Below are 24,769 nucleotides of genomic sequence, written 5' to 3' on the forward strand. Positions count from 1 at the left end.
CTTATGACCTGATCACCGATTAATTGTTCCTGCTTATTGATCCTGATTTTGATTATCTACACTAATAAAAGAGAAAAATGATAATTGGCGTACGGCGATACTGTTTTCATTGGCTAATCAGGGCTATATGCAAATTAACTGCCAACTAAGATTGGCAGTTAACTGCCAACAAGATGGCGGCTAATTTGCATATGTAGGCACAATGCAGGGAGGCGAAAGGGAAAGCAGGAAGAAGCCCCCTGCCACTGACAGTGATCGGAAACCCAGGGGGGACCTAAGAGCTGGGGGGCAGGGCAAAGGCGGCCCCATGATCGGAGAATCAGGCGCCTTTGCCGCCCTGGCCAGTGATAGCAGGAAGTAGGGGTGGAGCCAGCAATGGGAGCTGGGCACGGTCGAAGCTGGCAGTCCCAGGAGCTAGGGGTCCCTTGCCTGGGCCTAAAGCGAAGCCCACGATCGTGGCGCCCCCCGCTGCCACTGCAGGTCCCCGCTGCCCGGGCCGGACGCCTAGGCCAGAGGCGTTAGGCCTGGGCAGGGGCGGAGCCTGCAACCGCGGGGAGCTGGGGGGCCCCCTGCCCAGGCCTGACACCTCTGCCGGAGGCCTCAGGCCTGGTCAAGGGGCCGATCCGGTGATTGGTGATCGGAGGGTGATGAGGGTCAACTCCTCTGGCCGAGGCATCAGGCCTGGGTGGGGGGCAGAGCCGGGGATTGGGGGGATATGATGGTCCCCTTGCCCAGGCCTGAAGCCTGGGTCAGAGGCATCAGGCTTGGGCGGGGGGTGGAGCAAGCGATCAGAGGGAGATGGGGGTCCCCTGCCCAGGCATGATTCCTGGGCCAGAGGCCTCAGGCCTGGGCGGGGGCCAGAGCCAGTGATTGGGGGGAGATGGGGGTCCCCTGTCCAAGCCTGACACCTCTGGCAGAGGCGTCAGGCCTGGGCAAGGGGCCGATCAGGCGATCGGAGGGTGATGGGGGTCAACGCCTGAGGGCTCCCAGTATGTGAGAGGGGGCAGGCTGGGCTGAGGGACACTCCCCCCCCCCCACACACACACCCAGTGCACGAATTTCGTGCACCGGGCCCCTAGTTTTTTACTAAATGAGACCAATTGATGGGGATGGGTGTTGGGGGTAGGTGTTAACAAACACAAATTGGTAAAGCTAGAAGACTGTCCCAAAGTGAGGCTTTGATAATACATTAAAAAAAAAGATGTCCACCAGGATCATTCATTTTCTTTGTTAAACTTACTGTCACAAAATGTAGCTCACAGGTGGTTCTAAGTCACTTTCCCTTCTGTTTTAAAAGATAACATTGTGACTGGATTTGGCATCTTGGGTAAGACATGCAAGGGTGGGATGAGTTCTCAATCATAACCCAAAGCTGTCAGAAGCTTTTAAACCAGAGAACTTCCTTCTTGCTTGAAGAACAACTTCCCTATTCCAGGGAAGTTCTGAGAAGTTAAGTTTATCTGCATCCTTTTCTCTGTTTTACATCTATTTTAAGAAGGATCAGACTGTGGAACCTATCTCCTTCATAATGGGACTACTAGAAACTTTTCTTTTCCAAACATATTTTTACTGATTTCAGAGAGGAAGGGAGACGGAAAGAGAAAAAGAAACATCAATGAAGATAATCATTAATCGGCTGCCTCCTGCACACCCCACACTGGGGATTGAGCCCACAACCCAGGCATATACCCTGACCGGGAATCGAACCATGACCTCCCTGTTCATAGGTCAACGTTCAACCACTGAGCCACGCTGGCTGAGCTAGAAACTTTTCTTAATACCTGAGTATAGATGGGCATATTCATGGCACCTGTTACAGAGCCAGTCTTCTGTTTTGGTTAACATCTTGGTAGCATTTAAAAAATCTTTTAGCTTACACCGATTTATTTGTTTGGTGCTTTCTTTCTTTGAACTTAGCAAAAGTAACCCATCCTAGGTAGATGAAAATAATTTATGTCCTCTTGAGAACATATTCAGGCTTTATATTTTACTTATCCCAAACAGATGGAAATCTCTGACATGGAGACCATTGATTTTCAGAAAGAGGAGGAGGAAGGGAAGAACCTTGATGCCAGATCCGTATCATTTTTGTACAGTAGACCTCAAAGTGCTTCATGATGGCACCTGAACCAAAACAGGCTAAGAACTCATTATTCTAAAAAGAGAACTTGAAGATTTTGAATTCTGACTTCTCTTTTTGTGTAATCTTGAGGTTTTTCCAGGTCCTTTTTTTCTTTTCTCACCCGAGGATATTTTTTCCATTGATTTTTAGAGAGCATGGAAGGGAGGGTGGAGGGGGAGAAAGAGAGAAAGACATCAACATGAGAGAGACATTGATTGGTTGCCTCCTGCATGTGCCCCAACCAGGGCAGGGGATTGAACATGCAACCGAGGTACGTGGACGCCCTTGACTGGGAATCGAACTCTCAACCCTTCAGTCTGCAGGCTGATGCTCTAACCACAGAGCAAATTGGCCAGGGCAGTTTTTTCAAGTCTTATATATGAAATAGAAATAATATTTCCTGCCTTGTTGATTTGCTGTGAGGATTAAATGAATGCATATAAAAATGTTTAATAAGCTATAGGTACTTGTTCATTTTTTCACTCATTCATCACATACTTTTTGAAAACCTGTCCTGTGCTTGGTAGGCACTGGGTAGACATCGGAGCAGCGGAGTGAGTGTGTCATGTGGTCCCTGCCCCTGTGGAGCATATCACTGAGTGATTATTTTGGGTTGTCTGGAGTTGGATTAGTCCAAACTAGGGAATGTCAAGATGAAACAGAAAAGAACCAGGCTGTCCACTCACTATTTTCTGCCTTCCTAGCTGGCAGAGATGGAAGAGGAACTACGTTATGCACCCCTGTCTTTTCGTAACCCTATGATGTCTAAGCTTCGAAACTACCGGAAGGACCTTGCCAAACTCCACAGGGAAGTGAGAAGCACACCTTTGACAGCCACACCCGGGGGCCGAGGAGACATGAAATATGGCACATACACTGTAGAGAATGAGCATTTGGTAAGCTTCAGCTGTTTTTTCCCCCTTTGGGCCTGTGTACAAGAATTAACCATATTGTGGAGTGCAGTTCATGTTACAGTGTATACTACACGACATTTGTTCCCCCACCGTCCTCTTTCCTGCATCCAGCTCCCCTTTTCCTGGGTATTTACCCTACTGTATTTAATGCATATCTTTCCAAACCACATACTTATTTACTTTTCTTTGTATCCTTTATATGTAAAACAGTGCTTGGTATGTAGTGGTGGTAGGCAAGTGTTATCTAATCTTATTATATCTGAACTCTGTATTCTGACCCATTGATCCAGTTTCTTTCTCACATATGCCAAAAATTCAGTTAGATTTTTAATTTATCATAGTATTGTTACAAAATTAACACAAGCTTTCTTTTACATTTATATGATGACCCAGTAGCCCAGATACAGTAGAGAAGGCAGGATGCTTAAGAAGGGGCTAATACCTTGCTGTCTTGTAATAGAAAGTGAGCCAGATTGCCTCTTGCCTCAGTATTCTGATTTATAAAGTTAGACTGACTGGGTAGAAAAATCTATATTCTGAAACTCTAGAGAAGCTAGAGAGTTAAAGGAATAAAACTTCACAAAGCTTAAACTTAATGGGTTGCTTTTGGGGTTGTATTCCATAGTGCAAAGTTGAAATGGCCTGGCAAGTAGCCTAGGAAAGAAATGGAAGTGCAGATTGCACATATGTAGAAAAGCTGATAATACCATTTTAAACAAATCCCATTTCATGATGCATCCTTATTATAGTTGAAGAGATGTTCAGATGCTGCTAGCCTGACATTGCCGATGTCAAAACTAGAGTATTTGAGAATGGTGTAAAATTTCAAAGTTCACTTGTGAAGGGAGGGACTGGGAAAAGGCAGACAAGGCAGGTGGAGCTTGTTAGAGCAGTGGTTCTCAACCTTGGCTGCACATTAGAATCACCTGGGAATCTTTTTAAACTCCTCGGAGGATGAGGCCCAGAAATCAGGATTTTAAAAAGATTCCCAGGTGATTCTAATGTGCAGCCAAGGTTGAGAACCACTGTGTTAGAGATGAGAGGTGAAAGTGACTTTGGTCATTTATTATACACACACACACACACACACACACACACACCCAAAACAAAAAAGGGGGAGATCAGTCTAGAGAATAATTTTGCTTTAAAATGATCAGTTTCAGAAATTAGAAACACAATTTAGATATATACCACTTTGAGTAGAATTATTATTCCAAATCTGAGATTGATTTATGTAATCTTACTATCTTTTCCTGTTCTTTCTCAACCTAATCAGTTGAAAACCCCTATCTTTTATTTTTAAAAAGTGTTATTCCTGTTTCGTTTAAGCTAAAGTAGGTGGGGTTTAGTTCAACCTCATTCAGTAGTTTCCTCATCCACTGGTCCATATAACATGTATGAGGAATTCTTGTTACTTCTGATCTGGGAACCTGTTTTTGGCTGCCTTTTTTTTTTTTTTTTAATGTTTATAGATTAGAGAGGGTGGGAGGAAGGACATCGATGTGAGAGAGAAACATCAACTGATTGCCTCCTGTGGATTGAATCTGCAAGCTAGGTATGTGCCCTGACTGGGAATTGAACCCATGACCTTTTGGTTTACGGGACAATGCTCCAACCGAGCCACACCAACCAGGGCCCATTTTTGACTTCTTGATGGTGGTGTCTAGTGCTCAGTAATATGCCCTGTGAACTGGCCCCTTTTTTAATGTGTGTGTGTGTATGTATGTGTGTGTGTGTGTGTACATGTATGCTTTTAAAAATGTTTACTTTAAAATAATATTTTTAATTTTAATATGTTTAATAAATTAATATTGTATTTATAGTTTTGAGAGAGATCTATCCATTGTTCCACTTATTTATGCATTCATTGGTTGACCCTGTATGTGCCCTGACCAGGATTAAACCCAAAACCTTGGCGTATTGGGACGATGCTCTAACCAACTGAGCTACCTGGCCATAGCTAGGAACTAGAGCTACACCCATTTCTGTCAGTGGTTAATTCTGGCCTGACAAAGGCTACTTCTTTCCTCATGTCTTCTGTGCTTAGGATTATAGGTGGAGTAAAACTTTGGTGGGGATTTAGAAAATTAGGGCACTTGGGAAATTAGGGCAGCTAGACCATCTTACTCGGCCCTAAATACCTTCTTCCCTGAGAGCCAATCACCAGTGTGGCCACTTAAGTGTTTTCAGAGTTTTTGTTTTCTGTTTGTCTTGAAGTGAAATTCTGTGGAGGCTTACCAAGAGTGTGGCCACTTAAGTTTTTTCTTCCAGAATGTGGCAGTGTCCCACCCAGACTTCTAATTGATTTCTATATGAACTGAAAATGGTTAGCTTATGCATGGTCCCTTAATCCTCAGTATCAATCAGGTAGGAATCTTCGGTGAATTAATATGTTCTAGGGCTGTAGAGTTTAGTTGGCTTGGTTGCTGCCCATCAGTTATAAGCTATCATTTTCAGGTAGCTCCTGCACCCCAAATCTGGGCCACTGCTTCTCAGAAGTTGCTAGTTCAGGAGCACATGAACCAGTTCAAATTCATTACAAACAAGGGAACATGCTCTGATGTTTTTAATCCTCTTTACCTTGTCTCACTTAAGTGTAACAAGAAGTGCAGTGAGAGGTATTGTGATCCTGATTGGATTCCAAGTTCTGCTTTAGTCTGACCTTGAATGGGATCTTAGAGTTCATTACCATCCTTGTATGTCTTAAAGAAAATTAGCCTAGCCAGCATGGCTCAAGGGTTGAGTGTCAACCTATGAACCAGGAAGTCACTGTTTGATTCCTAGTCAGGGCACATGCCCAGGTTTTGGGCTCAATCCCCAGTAGGTGGCATGGAGGCAGCCAAACAGTAAAAATATATTTAACAAATAATAGTAATGAAAATTAGTCCTGGCCAGTGTGACTCGGTTGGTTGAGTGTCCTCTACACCAAGAGGTCACTGGTTCGATTCCTGGTCAGGGCACATGCCCAGGTTTCAGCCCAGGAGAGGGCATGCAGGAGAGAGCCAATTGCTGTTTTTCTCTCATCGGTTTTTCCCTTCCTCTCTCTCTAAAATCAATAAAAATTTATTTTAAAAAATAATGAAAATTATTGCATACTATATCCCTTCTTACATAAGAGTGGTCATAAGGATTGTGTTGGCAATTACTTTATAGTGGAAGAACTTTAACATTTCTCTTTCATAATCCTGTCAGAATCAGCTACAGTCTCAGAGGGTATTGCTTTTGCAAGGCACTGACAGCCTGAACCGGGCCACCCAGAGTATTGAGCGTTCTCATCGGATTGCCACAGAAACTGACCAGATTGGCTCGGAAATTATAGAAGAGCTGGGGGAGCAACGTGACCAGTTGGAACGCACCAAAAATAGAGTAAGTGTGGGCAAATGAGGAAAGGGGCAAGAGTGAGTAAAGTAGGTGGGCCCATTAAACCCTGATGGCATGCTCCTCCCCAGAGCTTCAGCAATTCTGAATTCAGAGTAAATGGCCTTTTAGGGCCTTATGCTTTTCTCAGTTTCTAGTTTGCATGGCTGAGAGATCTCCCTTGGAAGTAATTTTAACTCTAAGATTTAGAGATCATTGGAGGGGAAAAAAGAAACTTGGATTTCTGCATTTATTGAAGATTGTCAAATAAACATAAGATTACAGCCACTCCATCCTTTTATTCCTGTATTACCACTCTGAGGTTTTGATTTCTCTTACATCTAGTGGGATATTCTGCTATTCTTATGAAAGTATCATCTCACAAGATCCTAGCTTTCCTGTCATTTAGAACCAAGGCTATTTTCCACATGTCATAAAATAGTACCACTGACAATTTATAGAGGTTCAATCCTGGACTGTAAGTCTGTACTGTTACCTGAGGTAAGCTGTATACTTGTGGGAAGCAAATGGAAATAGGCCAATGATGGCTGTATTGGGGCCTATAATCTATCACTCTAAAAGACTCTGAAAACTAACATTCCTTTCCATACATCTGCATGGAAATTCTGAAAATAGTATGACTTGCCAATGGAATGCTGTGCCCTTAATGGCATGAGGCAAATCCAGACTAAAAAACAGATACTGTGGGCAAGACTTAAATGGGAAAATATGGTTCAATGTGTGGGTTTGAGATAATTTTCTCATATATCTTAATAGCTGTAATTCTCCATTCTTACAATGAGTCGGAATGATGCCCTTCCCTCTGTAAAAATTCACAATAAAGTACTAAATTTAAGGTAAACTCTAGAAAAGGTAGCTTGCTTACAGACTGTTTTGATTTTTTACTTTTGTACATACCAGGTGAATTGGCTGAATTCAAAAGCCAAGGAATGGCCCGAGAGATCAACTTACCAAGGCCACTGGGGATTGGAGACAGATGGCAGGTGGCATCTGTTGAAATATCCTCCAGCTGTTAGATTAGTACCAGGCAAGCAAGAGGGAAAGGGTTTGTTTTTGTTTTTTGTTTTGTTTTTTTAAAAAAGGCTTAATTCCTTTCACAATTCAATGTAAGTATCTCTTAAAGGGATAAAGAAAAAATAACCATACCCCAAGAATGGTAATCCACCAGCCTATGAAAACAAACTGGAACTCAAGAAGCTCTCCTGGAGTTAGACTGGTGAAATTCAAACCTTAAATTGCTTCAGTTACTGGCAAGGTGTACACTTGAAGCCTTTCTGTTTTGAGTAGCCAGGCATGAGCTCTTGTCCCAGAAGTCCCTCACACAGCCTTGGGATATAATTCCTAAACCTACTTGACAAGTACTAAAGTATCTTGTCCTCTCCAGTTTCTTCTAATTATACTCAGAGGCCATCTTTTAAATTGGTTTGATTTCAACATATCCTTCTTAATGCCCACTGTCAGTTTAGGAGTGTTCAAATTCTAGAGTGTATACTTTTGAAAGAAGGGGAAAATAATTGCTATTTTCTCTTCTCAGCTGGTAAACACAAATGAAAACTTGAGCAAAAGTCGAAAGATTCTCCGGTCAATGTCCAGAAAGTAAGTTTTAGAAATAGTCACAAAATTAATTTCTCTTAACTCTCATGCCTTTCAACCAAGAGTGTAAAAGCTTTATTTATTTTTTTTAAAATACATTCTATTGATTTTTTACAGAGAGGAAGGGAGAGAGATAGAGAGTTAGAAACATCGATGAGAGAGAAACATCGATCAGCTGCCTCCTGCACATCCCCTACTGGGGATACGCCCGCAACCCAGGTACATGCCCTTGACCAGAATCGAACCTGGGACCCTTCAGTCCGCAGGCCGACGCTCTAGCCACTGAGCCAAACCGGTTTCGGCCAAGAGTGTAAAAGCTTTAAACTGTGACTTGCAAAGGTGAGATTCTAATAAAGCTGAAGAAATAAAGAATATTGTCTTGTGTATTTAAATATCCCAAGACAAAATCTTTTGTTAAAAGTATATGCTGCTCTGATTTGGAACCGTGTAAAGTTTGTCCACTGAAAGCATATATATATATGAAAGGGAGAGATAAACATAAATGATGAGAGTCATTGATCCGCTGCCTCCTGCATGCCCTGTAGCCGGCAACCAGGCATCAAACTGTGACCTCCTGGTTCCTAGGTTGATACTCAACTACTGAGCCACACTGGCTGGGCCACTGAAACTACTTTTATTCCCAGCTTACATTCCTTAGAGAAAGCAGCACATGGGAGTAATACAGCTTCATATTCGTAAAAACTTGATTAAAAAACTATTTTCACTGCTACTGCTTAATACTCGCTTTTGGCTCTGCTTGCTCTTCGTCAGAGTCAATCCCTTACCTGGGAATTCTGTGTTGTTAGCAAAAAGTTGTTTAAAAATCCTTGATGTACGTGCTGACAACAAAGTGAATTTGGGGTAAGTGGTAGTATGCATGGATCAAAGTCACAACTGAGTCATGGAATTATCAGGAGAGTGAGATTTTCCTAAACAGTTGTAAATTCCTTATGGAATAGGGGGAAACCTTCAGTTTAGAGTGAACATGAGAACCAGAGATTGGATTCTTTGTATTAACAAAAGACAGTAGATTTTTCTTTGAAGCTCCTATATTGCCTTTGTAGAGAAATCCTGGGGGAAAGAGAAAGTAAGAGAGGTACTACCCAGCTTCTGGTTACTTAGCACCTGTCCCCGAGCTGCACGTCAGCCCTCGCGAGTCTGCCACAGATACTTTTCTAACATATGCTCACAACTGTAGTATGTAACTGATACGGCTCTATATGATTAGATGATACTGTGTTACTGCTAATTTTGTAATATGATTCAACCGGATTTCAGAATAGGTATTATTTTCATATTATATTTAATACTATTTTCCTAACTAGACCCTCCTAGAAAAGCTAGTTCTAAAGTGAAGTAGCAGCCCTGGTCGAGTGGCTCGGTTGGTTGGAGCATCATCCTGTACACCAAAAGGTTGCATGGTTTCATCCCTGTTGGGTTGCGTTATGGGAGGCAACCTCTCACATTGATGTTTCTCTCTCCCCCTTCCTCTCTCAAGTCAATAAAAACATGTCCTCAGGTGAGGTTTTAAAAAAATAAAGTGAGGAAGTAACTACTATTTGAAGACATTTTAGAATAAAAAACCATTTATACCTTTGATATATATTGTCCCAGTTTTCAACATTTCTGGGAGGTAGATAGTGTTTTTTCTCTGTGATAGCTACAGAAGCTTTCGAGTTGTCACTTAACCAGCTAAAGAACCTTATACTGGCATACCTTGAGTTATTGCGCTTTGCAGATACTGCGTTGTTTTTTGTTTTGTTTTTTTACAAATTGAAGGTTTGTGTCAAGCAATTTATCAGTGCCATTTTCCAATAAGCTCATTTTTAAATTAAGGTATGCATGTGTTGTGTTTTTTTTTAAACATAATGCTATTGCACACTTATTAGCCTATAGTCTAGTGTAAACATAACTTATATGCATCGGGAAACAAAAAAAATTTATGTGACTTGCTTTGTTACTGTATTCGCTTTATTGCAGTGGTTTGGAATCAAACCCGCAATATTTTTGTGGTATGCCTGTGTATACTTATTGCTAAGTGGCTATGAGATCAAACAAAAATTCAGTCTACCTCACAGTGTCTAGCCTTGGTCCCAAGTCAAACATTAATGTATTGAGAATGGAAAGAGCCCAGCTGGCATGGCTCAGTGGTTGAGCACTGATCTATGAACCAGGAGGTCACGGTTCAATTCCTGGTCAGAGCACATGCCTGGGTTGTGGGCTTAGATCCCCCGTGTGGGGCGTGCAGGAGGCAGCTGATAAATGATTCTCTCTCGTCATTGATGTTTCTATTTCTCTCTCCCTATCCCTTCCTCTCTGAAATAAAAAATGTATTTAAAAAAAAAGAATGGAAAGAAATAAGGTTATACAGACTTCTGACTGCTCACTTGTTTGTGTTTGTAGAGTGACAACCAACAAGCTGCTACTTTCCATTGTCATCTTACTGGAGTTAGCCATCCTGGGAGGCCTGGTTTATTACAAATTCTTTCGCAAGCATTGAACTTCCTGTACGGAAGGGTTTGTGGACCAGAACTTTGACCCTGAGAATGAATAGTGTTACAGATGTGGAATAAGTATTGCTGCTGTGAGCTAACGGTTCAAGGATGCACTGTGTAGCCAGACTGTGGGAAGAGGGAGGGAAGATGGAAAACCAGTTAATGTGAAGAAACAGCAACAAGACCAGTGTGATATACCAAGGTAATAAATGCTGTTTATGACTTCTTTAAATTTACATGGTACTCCAACATATTTATACCCTGTGAATTGCAAAAAAAACCCCAAAAAACCCACAAATACATTTACAGTAGTATCATTGGTCACCAAAATGGAGAGGGAAAGGAAATTTTACAATTGTGAGAATACGCAAATGTTCTCATTAAGGCAGTATTGACCCAGATGACCATGTAGTATCTGCCCCCTTAAACACCTCACAATTCTGGAATGCCCATTGTGACGAACGTGTCAGCATACAGTATTTCCTAAATTCTCACACGTTCTTCACTTTCTGATTCATGTGGTGAACTGGGAGTAGGAAGTTGGTCATAGACATTGTGCCCTCCTTCCCTTGTCTGACCAAAACTTGACGCAATCACATCCACTGCCAGGCCAGCGGTAGCCTTGGCTTCTTCGTCTGAAGCAGCCAACTGAGGATTAACTTCAACAAGATCCAGTGCTGACAGCAACCCTAAAAGAACAAAGTTTGACAAAACCTCAGAAAATCCCTTAGCTGCTGCTTTCAGTGAGGGTCATACCACCTGGACAGAATAAACCAAGGTAAAAAACCAACCATTTTCTACTATAATATCCACTGTCAGGAAGCCCCTTATACCTCATTCTCTTTGGGCCTGAATTTATTTTATTTTATTTTTTAAATATATTGATTTTTTTACAGAGAGGAAGAAAGAGGAATAGAGAGTTAGAAACATGGATGAGAGAGAAACATTGATCAGCTGCCTCCTGCACACTCCCCACTGGGGATGTGCCCACAACCAAGGTACATGCCCTTGACCAGAATTGAACCCGGGACCCTTGAGTCCACAGGCCGACACTCTATCCACTGAGCCAAACCGGTCAGGGCCTGAATTTATTTTTAAAACACTGTTATATTGCCCTGGCCAGTGTGGTTGGGCATTATCCCATGCACCAAGAGTTCACCAGTTCAATTCCCCATCAGGGCACGTGCCCACGTTGCAGGCTCAATCCCCAATAGGGGGCATGTAGGAGGCAGCTGATCGGTTTCTTCCTTTCTCAAATCAATAAAAACACGCACACATACACACACGCACATACCAGCCCTGACCAGCGTGCTTGGTGGTTAGAGCATCGATCGGCCTGTGAACCAAAGTGTCACAGGTTCAATTCTGATCAAGAGCATCTACCTGGGTGGCAGGTTCCCTACCCTGGCTGGTGGGGGAGGCAACCAATTGATGTGACTCTCTCACATCGAGTTTCTCTCTCCCCCTTCTGCCTTCCCATTCTCTCTAAAATCAATGGGGGAAAAATATCCTCTAGTGAGGATTAACAAAAAACACACAAAACAACAAAGCACCCAACCACTGCTGTATTAGAGTAAAATTGAAAGAAACCTTTAAGGTAATAAAAGCAATCATCCCTCTTTAACTGACATACAAGGCATAGATGTCAGGCTTTGTGAAGAGAATAAAGAGCTTGGGGGGCTGTGGGTCAAGGAGTTCCCAACCTACTTGTTGAGAAAATATGTGCCATTTCCAATATTAAGGAACTTTCCAGATGCCTGCCTGCATGTAGCCAAAATTCTATTCCCACTTTTGACTCTGATGCTGTATCCACATACTTAAGGCACCACGTGCTCTGAAGTATAGTTACTACTGCAGATCTTATTCTCGCTTCTGCAGGTCTGAGCTCTGAGGGCAGACTCCACATTTATTTCCCCCCCAACTCCCTCACCCCACTTCTCTGGGGTAGTTAACTTTTTAGTTGGGTATTCTGAGTGAAGTTAATCTACCTTTTCAAGATTTATCTGAACAAACTAGTATTCGAGAATACAAGTATCTGAGAATATTTAGAGTGGCCATAAAGCCTGGAAACATGAGTGAATATTGCTAATGGTTTATTGGTATTACATTATAGTACACTAGAGGCCAGGTGCACGAATTCATGTACCAGTGGGGTCCCTCAGCCTGGCCTGCGGGATTGGGCCAAAACCGGCTCTCTGACATCCCCCACGGGGTCCTGGATTGTGAGAGGGCACAGGCCAGGCTGAGGGACCCCACTGGTGCACAATTGAGGCCAGGGAGGGACGCGGGAGGTTGGCCAGCCAGAGAGGGACAGCGGGAGGGCTCCAGGGCGTGTTCGGCCCTTTATCGCTCAGTCTGGATCAGCCAGACTCCAGCAGCAAGCTGATCCACCAGTCAGAGCGTCTGCCCACTCATGGTCAGTGCACATCATAGCAAGCAGTTGAGCGGCCTTAGCATATCATTAACATATTACACTTTGGTTGGTTGAACAGCTGACCGGACAACTGGACACTTAGCATATTAGACTTTTATTATATAGGATGATATGCTCATTGCCAGGACATCTGTTCAGTGTGCCGTCCCTTGTTAATAATGCATAATTCAGTGCACTGTGCAAAACTTCGGTACCACTTCTACCAATTCCTGCACATGCATCTGCATCTCTGATAATTTGTGTGTCTGAATTCCACCGACTAAAGCTGGGCCTTCAGCAGAGCCCAGAAGTAATCAAGAGGGTTTGAGCTCTTAAATATATATATATATATTACCCATGGTTTTATATTATTGCCACCCTGTAAATTATTTAAGCAAACTCTTCTATGTGTCTAATTGACAGTGTGATGATAGACAGTCGTTTAGAATAGAGTAACACTGCAACAGGAGAGAGAGGGTCAAGGTATGACCACCACCCCTTCTAAGTACTAGCTGTTACTAAGCCCTGGCTCTGGTGGTGTCACTGGGAACCAAAATGGAGGATTGAACTCCCAGGTTCACTTGCCACCAACCCAAGGACGATTAACGTCTAAGATTGTGGGCCTGAGAATGAGACTACCTTGCTTCTGTCGGATCTGATAGATAAGCATTATTTTCCTTTCTGTAGTGCCTAAGAGTCTAGTTGGCTCCAGAGCCAGGGAGACCATTTCTCAATTGCCACATCTATCCCAGCTGGTCAAGGGTTTCCTATAGCCCTGGCTGGACCTTTCAGTCTGGGGTCTTTATGCTGTTTAGACCCTAATTTCATGAGATGATATTGAAGTATCCTGCGGAAGTTTAAATTTTGCAATTAGCCGAAACCGGTTTGGCTCAGTGGATAGAGCGTCGGCCTGCGGACTGAAAGGTCCCAGGTTCAATTCCGGTCAAGGGCATGTACCTGGGTTGCGGGCACATCCCCAGTAGGAGATGTGCAGGAGGCAGCTGATCGATGTTTCTCTCTCATCGATGTTTCTAACTCTCTATCTCTCTCCCTTCTTCTCTGTAAAAAGTCAATAAAATATATTTTTTAAAAAAATTTGCAATTAAAGGTCATTTAAAGTAGCCTTAAAACTAAGAAGCTTTCAGGCAAATGGAAACAGCTACCCTGACTGACGTTGCTCTGTGGTTAGGGCATTAGCCTGCGCACCAAAGGGTCTCGGGTTCAATTCCTAGTCAAGGGCATGTACCTGGGTTGCAGGTTTGATTCCCTCAACCCCCCTTTGGGATGCGCATAGGAGGCAACTAATCGATGTGTGTCTCACATCAATGTTTCTCTTTCTCTCTTCCTCTCCCTCCCTCCCTTCTACTCTGAAAAGCAATGGAAAAAAATATTCTCAGGTGAGGATTAACAAAACAAAATTTTATTTTTCAAAGAAAGAAACTGTTTGTAGACAAATATGAGTTTTGGGACAGCAACTCCTTGGTAGCCACTCTCAATAACCTAGCATTCATTTTATTAATCTTTCTGTCAGCCATTCATTTTCCACTATTCCTGTATTAAAGCTCCTATTAAATAAGCTCCAGTATAAGACTTGCCCTACATGTAGCTTTGAAATATCTCCAAGAGAAGCTTTAACTCCACATTCCCAACTCCAGGAGAACCAACTTCTTAATTTAAGGTAAAAATTATAGCTGGTGTTGAGTTTTAATCTTAATCTGCCTTTGGACAGTTCAGATGCAAAGAACTGCATTAGTTTGGCAGGTTATTCTTGTGCCTAATAAATGTTTAAGACGACAACTTTTTATTCAGTATTACCATATTTTGGTATGAGCCAGATGCAAACATGCCTCTAAATGACTATCCCTTATTAGCCTAACCACATGACTTTTAGCAATAACCAGGTTAGGCAAAAACAATGTCTACAATGACATGAATAATAGAAAAGATTCCCCTGGCAGACAAGAGGCTTCACCATAATTACCTATGTAGTGAACAGGTTAATCACTACTTACCTGTGTTGTGTATTTCCTCGGTAATATACATGCCTTCCCGATAGGTCAGTCCCCCTACAACAGGTGTTCCTGTGGCTGGAGCCAGTGTAGGGTCAAATGCATCAATATCAAAGCTCAGATGGATTGGCCTTTGCCTTCTTGAAAGGAGAAGGATAAGAGAATAGTCATTTGTGCCTGAACATTCATGCTCCCTGCAGATGCAACTTCCTGATTTTGTTGCTGTTAGTCCTGGTATTTTGTTAATGCATCAGATTTCCAGGTTTTCTATTTTAGAAGTTACTAGAGTATTTGCCTATTAGTGTTTATACTCCATTTCATAATTTTTCCATGTTCTGTGTGCCTCAGACTAAATCCAGTTTATATTTCTGACTTACCCTGAGCATTAAATTAAAGCCTCTTAAATTAACAATTGTCAGTAGAGGGAATTCTTCACTTTCAATATGACCTTGGGCCCTGATAGATTCTAATTTCATTTGTATTACATTTGCTTTTATTCTCTCAGAGTGTAACAGCAGCTGAACTTAACTGACTTTAGATTTGAAATCTTTTTTTAAAATACGTTTTTATTAATTTTAGAGAGAGGAAGGATAGGGTAAGGGAGAGAAAGAGAATCACCAGTCAGCTGCCCCTCGCGCTCCCCCTACTGGGGTTCAAGCCCACAACCTGGGCATGTGTCCTGACTGGGAGTCGAATTGGTGACCTCTTGGCACATGGGACAATGCTCAACCAACTGAGCCACAATGGCCAGGGCTAGATCTGCAATCTTATCATCTCCCAATTCTAACTTTAATTTATCCCAGGTGTCCAATGACTGAAACTAACATATAACACCTATATGCTAAACAACTAAATTTCTTAGTAGATGGCAGTTATAAAGACTCAGCACTGAGAAAATGCTCTTAAAACTAGCATTTGGGTTAGCATTCACCTGCCATCTTTATTCACTACCAAGTTTTGCTTATTATAAAACTTCTTTCAGTTGGCCCTGGCCAGTGTGGCTTGGTTGGAGCATCATCCTGTACACTGAAAGGTCACAGGTTTGATTCCCAGTCAGGGTACATACCCAGGTTTTGGGTTTGATCACCAGTTGGGGTATGTACAGGAGGCAACTGATTGACGTTTCTCACATCAATGTTTCTGTTTCTGTTTCTCTCTCTTCCTTTCCCTTGTCCCTTCCTCTCTCTAAAATAAATTGAAAGAGCATATCCTCAGATGAGGATTAAAACAAAACAAAAAACTCCATTCAGATGAAGAAATAGCGAGGCTAAGAAAAATGGGATAATTAGAACAATGAATGCTTCTCATCTCAAAAGATAAGCATTTAAATGGAGCTAAAGATAAACCCATGAGAAAGAGAATCTGGGCAGTGATTTCAAGGAAACCCCCTCGCAACCCCAGAGGAAGCATATGACCTATGTTTCATATTCTCCCTTTCTAAATTATTTGAAATTTTTAAACGTACATGTTTTGCTTTTATTTGAAAGAAAAGCTACTATCCTCAAGAGAAAAGCTAAAGTATGCTGCCCCCTGGGCGCTGCTGTATTACCCTGGGAACCTAGAGTAGACATCTGTTGTAGTTACTTACTTGCCAATCAGCAGATCGAATGTCTGTTCCATGACCTTCTGGATACCAAGTCTATCTATGTCTCTCATGGAAAAATACTGGATATCGTAATTCTTTAAAATAAAACTGTAATGAGATATAAAGGAAGGAATCGTTCGTTTAAATAGCAAGTTAAATGCACATTTAGATGGGGTTTTGTCCTTACAGTGGTCTACAACAAGTTAAGGCAAGGAACAACATATCAAATAAGTGGCCAGGATGGGCCCAAAGTTTATAATCCTATATCTCAACTTACTGTTCAGGAGGGTCCACATCTCTTAGACCAATATACACAATACTTGGGGAAGAGATACAAGGTTTGATCCAGGAAAATCCTGGGACCTGTGGCACCTATGTAGAGAGGAATGAACAGGATTCATTAAGGATTTTTGGTCTCGCCAAGAAAGTCACCATGTGCTTCCCATTACATGCAGTTTGCTTTGTCATCCATCTACAAAATATGCTTAAGCAACACAAGACACACTTGATCTGGGAAAGAAAATTGATACAAGTGGAAATGATTCAGAAAGGCAACTGAAGAACACAGTAAAGCATTCTCAAGCAGAATAAAAATCTTTTCTCCTAAGGTGGTCTTGGTTTCTCATTAACTTACCTAAATAGCAGGAATACTGCTGATTAGCCCTTTTCATATTACTGAATTATTTACAGATTGGTTCTTGGAACATAACCCAGTTGTCATCTCAAGTTGCCAACAGCCAAAACATGAATTCTGCCTAATGAATAACCGTTGTTATTCCTGGTTTAACTTGGCCCCTCACTGAGGGGAGGGATAAACAGATTCTAGTCTATGCCTAGACTCCAGTGTCTTTTGCACAGCCTAGAAAAATATTACCTAGAGGTAATCATGGTTTTACTTGGATTCTATACCAATGCATCTGAAAGTGAGGCCTGGGAGCTTGTAACCAAGAAGTCCTCAAGCTGTGGGTGTATCAATCACTAGAGTTACCCACTACCACCTTCCTTTCTTAGATGATTATAAACCCCCCAAGAGCAGGGACCATCTTTATATCCCTAGTCATGTTTATATCTTCATCTAACAGACTGCCTGGCCCATAATAATGTTTGATGAACAAATGAAGGAGTTGTAAGCATTTCTACCACTGGCAACCCATCCTTCACAGAAATCTTACTGAACTGGACCCTCAAAGCCCCTGCAAGCCATTCGACTTTCTTTTCATCTTGACCTACTGACCTTGTCCTGTAGTTCTCGGAGGAGAAATGAAACCGGCTGTCCATGGAGACATCCAGATGAAGTGGTGAGGGGTGTATTGATGTCAGCGTGGGCATCAACCCAGATCACACAAAGGTCTGGGCAGTGCCGGGCGTGGCCACTGATGGTACCAATTGCCAAGCTGTAAAGAACAAATATAGATGACCCTTGAACAACAGGTTTGAACTACATGGATTTCTTTCAATAAATACCTGTAACTATTTGTTTGTTTTGTTAAACATCCTTACCTCAGGGTCTTTTTTCCATTGATTTTCCAGAGAGTAGAAGGGGGAGGGAGGGGGGGGAGACATATGGATTGGTTGCCTTCCGCATGTACCCCAACTGGGGCCAGGGATCAAGTCTGCAACCGAGGTATGTGCCCTTGACCAGAATCAAACCCAAGACCCTTCAGTCCATGGGTCGATGCTCTAACCACTGAAACAAACAGGCCAGGGCAAATAAGTACCATAACTATTTTCAATCCACGATTGGAAATCTGGGTGCAGAGGTCAGCTATATGCATTGATCTATACCATTTTAGATAAGGGACTTGAGTATCCACTGATTTTGGTATTGGCGGGAGGGACTTGGAGCCAATCCTTTGCAGATAACAAGGGACAACTTAAGTTTTTGGTGAGTCAAACGTTGTATTTGGATTTTCAACTGTGCAGGGGGGTTGGTGCCCTTAACCCCTGAGTTGTTCAAGGGTCACTAGTCTCCAATAATTTTCAAGGCCCTCTGCTTGGCAAACATCACCAATAACAAATATCCCCAGCCAATGCAGCTCATACTTTGTCCTCGGGGCAAAGTCAGGGCCCCAGACTAAAGCAGGATTTGGATGAGACAGAATCTGCAGGGCTATGTTAAGTGAGTTAGATAGATAGGGAGAAATGGAAGGCTCTAAACGTTTAAAGCTGACCACTGGTTATCCCCTGCAGTGTGACAGACTGCCCCACATCTCTAAAATTTGATCCATTAGCCTTGACCCAGAAAGGGACCTTAATTTGTTCAAGAAGGAAATCCAGTTAAAGGATGTGGTCTATATGTGACAATTCATAAATGCCTCTTTAAGGGAAACCAGGGAGATCTAATCACTTTCAAAGAATTAGTTACATTAACTTTTTAAGGGTAAAAATCAGCCTTACAGCTTTTAAAAATAAGTGATACTTTCTAAAATGAAAAATCAAAGTTAAGTCTTTAAAGTAACAGAGCAACCCAATTAAAGACCTCTTTTAAAGCACTGAATAAAATACAAGTTTATTTGCCTGTTATATACATTAGTATGACATTCAAATATTGTTTCTGTTTTTGCCTTTCCTTATCCTTGGTATCTTCTTACATTAGCCCACTGTCCTGTCTCAGCTGTAAAAATATAGCGGATGAAATGGTTGGAAAGCTTCCCATCTTCTGTAACCAAAGAATTTGACATAGATGGGAAATGCATCTTAAGCATCTTAGGAACTAACTGCAGTCATCCTTCTTGGTCAGGATAGCATGTGATAGCATTTTAACCTGCATGCCCCACGTAGGGCCTTTTTGAGAAATAGCATGGTTTAGTGCTAAAAGCAGTGGATTAAGTCAGAATGCTGTGTTGTTCCCCTCCTCTACCCCCCAGGAAGAGGTGTATGATCTAGGATAAGTCATCTAATTTCTCTAGACTTCACTTTCCTTTTCTAAAAGGCAGGGATACTGCCCTAACCGGTTTGGCTCAGTGGATAGAGCTTCGGCCTGCAGACTGAAGGGTCCCAGGTTCGATTCTGGTCAAGGGCATGAACCTTGGTTGCGGGCACATCCCCAGTAGGGGGTGTGCAGGAGGCAGCTGATCGATGTTTCTCTCTCATCGATGTTTCTAACGCTCTATCCCTTTCCCTTCCTCTCTGTGAAAAATAAAAATATATTAAAAAATAAAAATAAAAGGCAGGGATACTAATCTCAGTTTGTTTAAGTCAGAGTTGGTTTAATGATTAAGTCCATACTGTATGTTGTATATAAAAGAAGCAGAGTGACCCTAAAAATTCCTAGTCCTCGCCCTGACCTGTGTTGCTCAGTTGTTAGAGGGTCAGAGCATTGGCCTTGTGCACCAAAGGGTCTCAGGTTCCATTCCTGGTCAAGGGCACATACCTGGGTTGCAGGTTTGATTCCCCCACCCCCACCCCCATCAGGATGCATACAGGAGGCTACCAATTGATGAGTCTCTCTCACATTCATGCCCTACCCACCCCCCAACCCCCGGTTCCTCCCTCCCTCCCTAAAAGTCAGTGGAAAAATATAAAATATCCTGGGGAATAACAAATGACTAACTGAGAATATATATGCAGTGCTTAATACTCCTAGTACTTTAATACCAACATTTTTTTTCTTTCTAACAAAAACTTTCATTTCTTAGCTCCCCTGTGAAATCTGACTACTCTAGTCCAGACTGATCTCTGAAATTCTGTAGAAGTTAATTTCTTTCATTCCATGCGTACTTTTTTCATCTAGGCCCAATAGGTCACAAGTTTCCCACAATCCCTTGAGAACACATCAGAACAGTGTTCAACACAGTACATGCTGATTCACTAAGAGAGGAAGAATCTATTGTGTCAGTCACCTAGGGTCAGTCACTGGAGATAGAGAATGCATTCATATGACAAGTGGGGAATTTGGAACAAACCTATGAGTAGAAATGCTTTAAAAAAAAGACCCAAAAAGTCCAGCCTATCCTTCCAATCCTCCCAATAGCCAAATGAAAGTTGTAAGACAGGTTTTTTTTGTTTTTTGTTTTTAAAATATATTTTATTGATTTTTTTACAGAGAAGAAGGGAGAGAGATAGAGAGTTAGAAACATCGATGAGAGAGAAACATCGATCAGCTGCCTCCTGCACATCCCCCACTGGGGATATGCCCGCAACCCAGGTACATGCCCTTGACCGGAATCGAACCTGGGACCCCTCAGTCCGCAGGCCGACGCTCTATCCACTGAGCCAAACCGGTTTCGGCAGTAAGACAGTTTCTTAAGAAAGCTTTCTAAGAGGTAAGCATGAAACACTGGACTGTGTCTAAAAGCTTTGCTTAGTTTACTTCTGAACTTGTCCTACTATATAAAAAAACTACATGTGCCTCCAGCAGCTCATAATCTTCGACATCAAAATGCTATTATGACCCTAGCTGGTTTTGCTCAGTGGATAGAGCATCAGCCTGAGGACTTGATTCCGGGTTTGATTCCAGTCAAGGGCAGGTACCTTGGTTGCGTGCTTGATCCCCAGCCCTGGTCAGGGCATGTGGCCTGGTCAGGGCATGTGTGGGAGGCAACCAATCAATGGGTCTCTCTCACATTGATGTTTCTCTCTGTGTGTGTCTCCTCCTCTCTTCACTCTCTCTAAAAATAAATGGAAAAAAATATCCTTGGATGAGGATTCACACAAAAAATAAATAAAAATAAATAAATAAATGCTTATGTAAAAAAATGCTGTTATGCATTGTTAACTTGAAAAGTCAGCCAGATTTTCCCCCAGGAAAACGGGTTTCTTCAGGAACAACAGAATTGTAACCCCGAACATGTAACCGTGGCTGGCCACATGCAAGTTTACTAAAACAAAGGAGAGGGAATTCTTTTATAGAGGGGGAAAGAAGCTGGGAGGGCTGTTACAAAGAGTTCCTCCTGCTGTGCTTCAAGATCAACTGACAGGGCATGACAGCTTTTACTTCTGGCCTCTCTATTTCATATGAGTTTCTGCTTATTTTTTTTCCATCATAACTTAAAAATTCTGAAGGGTAGTTTACTCAGGAAACTGAGACAAGCTAATTGATTAGCCCAAAGCACCATGCAATGTAGCCCCACCACCACCACCCCTGGCTCCCAACTTACCTGTGGTCTCCTCCCACTGTGACACAGCTGTAGCCACCTGATACTGCTCTACTAACTACCTCAGCCAGTTCCTGGTTGGCGAGGCCCACCGAGCGAGGATTTGCTATCAGGTTGTTGTACAGATCATCTTTGGGGACTGGAGTGAAACTCAAATCTCCAAAGTCCTTCAGGTGGCAGCCTAGAAACAAGTGGAGGATGATAAGATTAATTGGAAATGGTTAATAAGATTAGTTGGAAATTCCAACTCTTACTGGCCTGGTTCACAAATAATAACTTGTGACAAAGTACACAACCTCATTTTGTCTCAGTAAAATTCAAAATGTAACATGACTGTCAGGATGACCTCCTAGCAATCCTGTGGGGTAGATTCCATCAGGAACAGCGTTTTGCAGATGAAGAAGAGGTTTTGGAAAGTGAAGCCCAGAAATGTTAACTGACATTAACAATCATGAAATTTGGAGCAATTAAACCTCTATTCCAGAGTTATAGTATGGAAGTAAAATGCCAACAGGATTTAAAGAAAGTGAATGTCATAAACTAGGTCTCAAGGTCACACAGCTGCTAAGTGCCAGACTCAGGAACAAATCCAGGCCATCTGCTCCCAAAGTTTGTATTCTTGAGTATGCAGTTATATCCCAAAGAGTCCTCCTTTAATCTATATAATCCTAAGCAACCCTTACGGCGCAACGACCAGAACGATCAGTTGCTATGATGTGCACTGACCACCAGGGGGCAGACAATGCAGGAGCTGCCCCCTGGTGGTCAGTGTGCTCCCACAGGGGGAGCACCGCTCAGCCAGAAGCCGGCTCAGGGCTGGCGAGCGCAGCGGCAGTGGCAGGAGCCTCTCCTGCCTCCGAGGCAGTGCTAAGGAGCAGCGAGCTGAGCGGTAAGGAGCAGAGAGCAGGCAGGTGGTAAGGAGTGAGGGTTCCTGGACTGTGAGAGGGGATAGGCCTGGCTGAGGGACCCTCCACCTCCAGCGCATGAATTTCATGCACTGGGCCTCTCGTATATATATTGATTTCAGAGAGGAAGGAGAGGGAGAGAGAGACAAACATCAATGATGATAATCATGGATCGGCTGTCTCCTACATGCCCCCTACTGGGGATCAAACCCACAACCTGGATATGTGTCCTTGACCGGAATCGAACCTGGGACCCTTCGGTCGGTAGGCCGATGCTCTATCCACTGAGCCAAACCAGCTAGGGCCCAAAGAGTCCCTCTTGATTACACCACTTTAAGAACTAGACAGTCCTCTCTGAAGAACCAACAAGATAGTGGACATGGAGCTGGAGCAGAAGCAAACCTTCCATGGTGTGCACCTTGACCAGCTGCTGGTCATGGCCTCTTAGCAGCTGTCACCGTGACAGAGCTGCACAGCACCCAGCAGCAGAGACCGAAGCAGCATTTGAAGCCCCTGTACAAAGCCAACCAGGAGAGAGAAGCCAAGGTGAAGACACCTGCGGGACAGATCATCCTGCAGGAGACAGTGGACAGCATGGTGGGTGTCTCCAATGGCAAGACCTTCACCCAGGTGGGAATCCAGCCCAAGATGATTGGCACTACCTGGGCGAGTTCTGCATTGCCTACAAAGCCATGAAGCAAGGCTGGCCTGGCATTGGAGACACCCACTCCTGCTTCATCCACCTCAAGTAGCTTGTTCAGCCAATGAAGGCACTGACTTCTCTTTAAAAAAATAAATAAAAAAGAACTAGTGATATATTTTGACAATAAGTTGTAACATTTCCCCACTAAAGTTTCACATATTTCAAAGAACTGGGATACTGGTCACTACACATTAATTTTTATCTTTGGTGTAAATACTAGTCTTTCCGTCTTAGCCATGTTTAGGATGAGGACTAAATAATCCAACTCTATCAGGAAGAAATCTGAATCACCAGAGAACAGAACGTTACCATAGATTGTATCCTTAAGGTCCTGCTTCTTAAACTGAAGTATACGTATGTTGGGGGAGGGGAAGTGGTCACAGGATAGACATCTTTTTTCTTTTTTAAAATATATTTTTATTGATTTCAGAGAGGAAGGGAGAGGCAGAGAGAGATAGAAACCTCAGATGAGAGAGAATCATTGATCAGCTGCTTCCTGCACATTCCCTACTGCGGATCAAGCCCACAACCCGGGCATGTGCCCTGGTTGGGAATCGAACCATGATCTCCTGGTTCACATAGGTTGATGCTCAACCACAAGCCACACTGGCTTGGCAGGATAGACTCTTAATATTTGCAGAAATTTGTGTTAAAGATTTGGATCGAGACCAGCATGGATCCATCTTTAATTTGTACAGTTTTGGATATTGCTTGAATCCAAAGCCAAACTACTGATAAATGTAAAAATTTGAGAAGCAGTGGCCTGTAACTCCAGCTTAACAGTGACCTGAAATATAAGATCAACCAAGGGATCACCACTAAAAGGGATACTGGAAGCAAAACAGAAAACCTTATCCTATTTTCAATTAAAGGTAAGATGCACCTTCAGCTAGAATTCTGTGTGTCTTTGGTCACTGAATTTTTAAAAAATAATTATTTAAAAGGCCTAGAACTAGAGATGATCTGTACAACTAAATAGAAGAAAGGGGGAAGGTGTTGAAGTAGGAGGAGAAAAATATGATAACAGGTCAAAGACATTGGAAATCTCGAGAAAAAAAAGACCAAATAAAACATCTATAAAAATCTTTAAAATCAAGGGGAAAAAGCCATGCATAAAGTCATTATGCACTAAATCTCAAAATATGCAGGACACTTCAGATTTAAGAGAAATGAAGTTTTAACTAACTTTCAAATCAATATCAGGTCTTGCCATTGTTGACAACACAGTCATGGGACGGGCAGATTTTGAATGGCAGTACCTACACTTGGATGCTTCTACTTCCACATCCTTGTTTATCTCAGCACCTCCTTAAACCGCATCAAGCATTCAGGTTCATAGTAGGTTTAAGATATCAGGACATGTCTGGTGTTTTATATGAGGTGTATAATCTAATTAATAATGTTCATATGAAATAACTTTTGAAAACTACTTTTAACTCATTTAATCTTCACATGACCAAGAAGTAGTACATGGACATTAAAGCGATCAACCTGGTGGATAAGTGACAGAACTTGGGAACATTCAAGTCCAACCATGGAATCTAGGATGTAGACTC

At 42.5% G+C, this 24,769-nt stretch overlaps 2 protein-coding genes across 5 annotated transcripts in view; one reads left to right on the forward strand and one right to left on the reverse strand.

The window, feature by feature from the left end:
• VTI1B (vesicle transport through interaction with t-SNAREs 1B) overlaps positions 1-24,769 on the forward strand; it is a 33,054-nt gene that overhangs the window by 3,434 nt on the left and 4,851 nt on the right. Inside the window, exons 3-7 of one of the 4 annotated variants that reach the window (XR_013995805.1) lie at positions 2,827-3,018; positions 6,229-6,402; positions 7,949-8,010; positions 10,411-10,704; positions 17,592-17,984. Coding sequence is in view for 2 of the 4 variants with exons in the window: in XM_081088182.1 (XP_080944308.1) it covers positions 2,827-3,018; positions 6,229-6,402; positions 7,949-8,010; positions 10,411-10,507 (525 nt within the window). In the remaining 2 variants the exon portion in view is untranslated. Of the gene's footprint in view, positions 1-2,826; positions 3,019-6,228; positions 6,403-7,314; positions 7,442-7,948; positions 8,011-10,410; positions 10,739-17,591; positions 17,985-24,769 lie in introns of those variants that run through there. The other 3 variants (XM_081088183.1, XR_013995804.1, XM_081088182.1) reach the window with 3 other exon arrangements.
• Positions 10,696-24,769, reverse strand: part of ARG2 (arginase 2) — a 36,881-nt gene continuing 22,807 nt past the window's right edge. The window contains exons 3-8 of the mRNA XM_081088132.1: positions 21,609-21,786; positions 17,744-17,903; positions 16,787-16,881; positions 16,513-16,617; positions 14,928-15,064; positions 10,696-11,191 (exon numbers count right to left, since the gene is read on the reverse strand). Of these exons, the coding sequence (XP_080944258.1) occupies positions 10,986-11,191; positions 14,928-15,064; positions 16,513-16,617; positions 16,787-16,881; positions 17,744-17,903; positions 21,609-21,786 (881 nt within the window). The 3' untranslated portion in view covers positions 10,696-10,985. The remainder of the gene's footprint in view (positions 11,192-14,927; positions 15,065-16,512; positions 16,618-16,786; positions 16,882-17,743; positions 17,904-21,608; positions 21,787-24,769) is intronic.

This window comes from Myotis nattereri (genome assembly GCF_964212035.1).
Source record: "Myotis nattereri genome assembly, chromosome: 1".
NCBI classification, from domain to species: domain Eukaryota; kingdom Metazoa; phylum Chordata; class Mammalia; order Chiroptera; family Vespertilionidae; genus Myotis; species Myotis nattereri.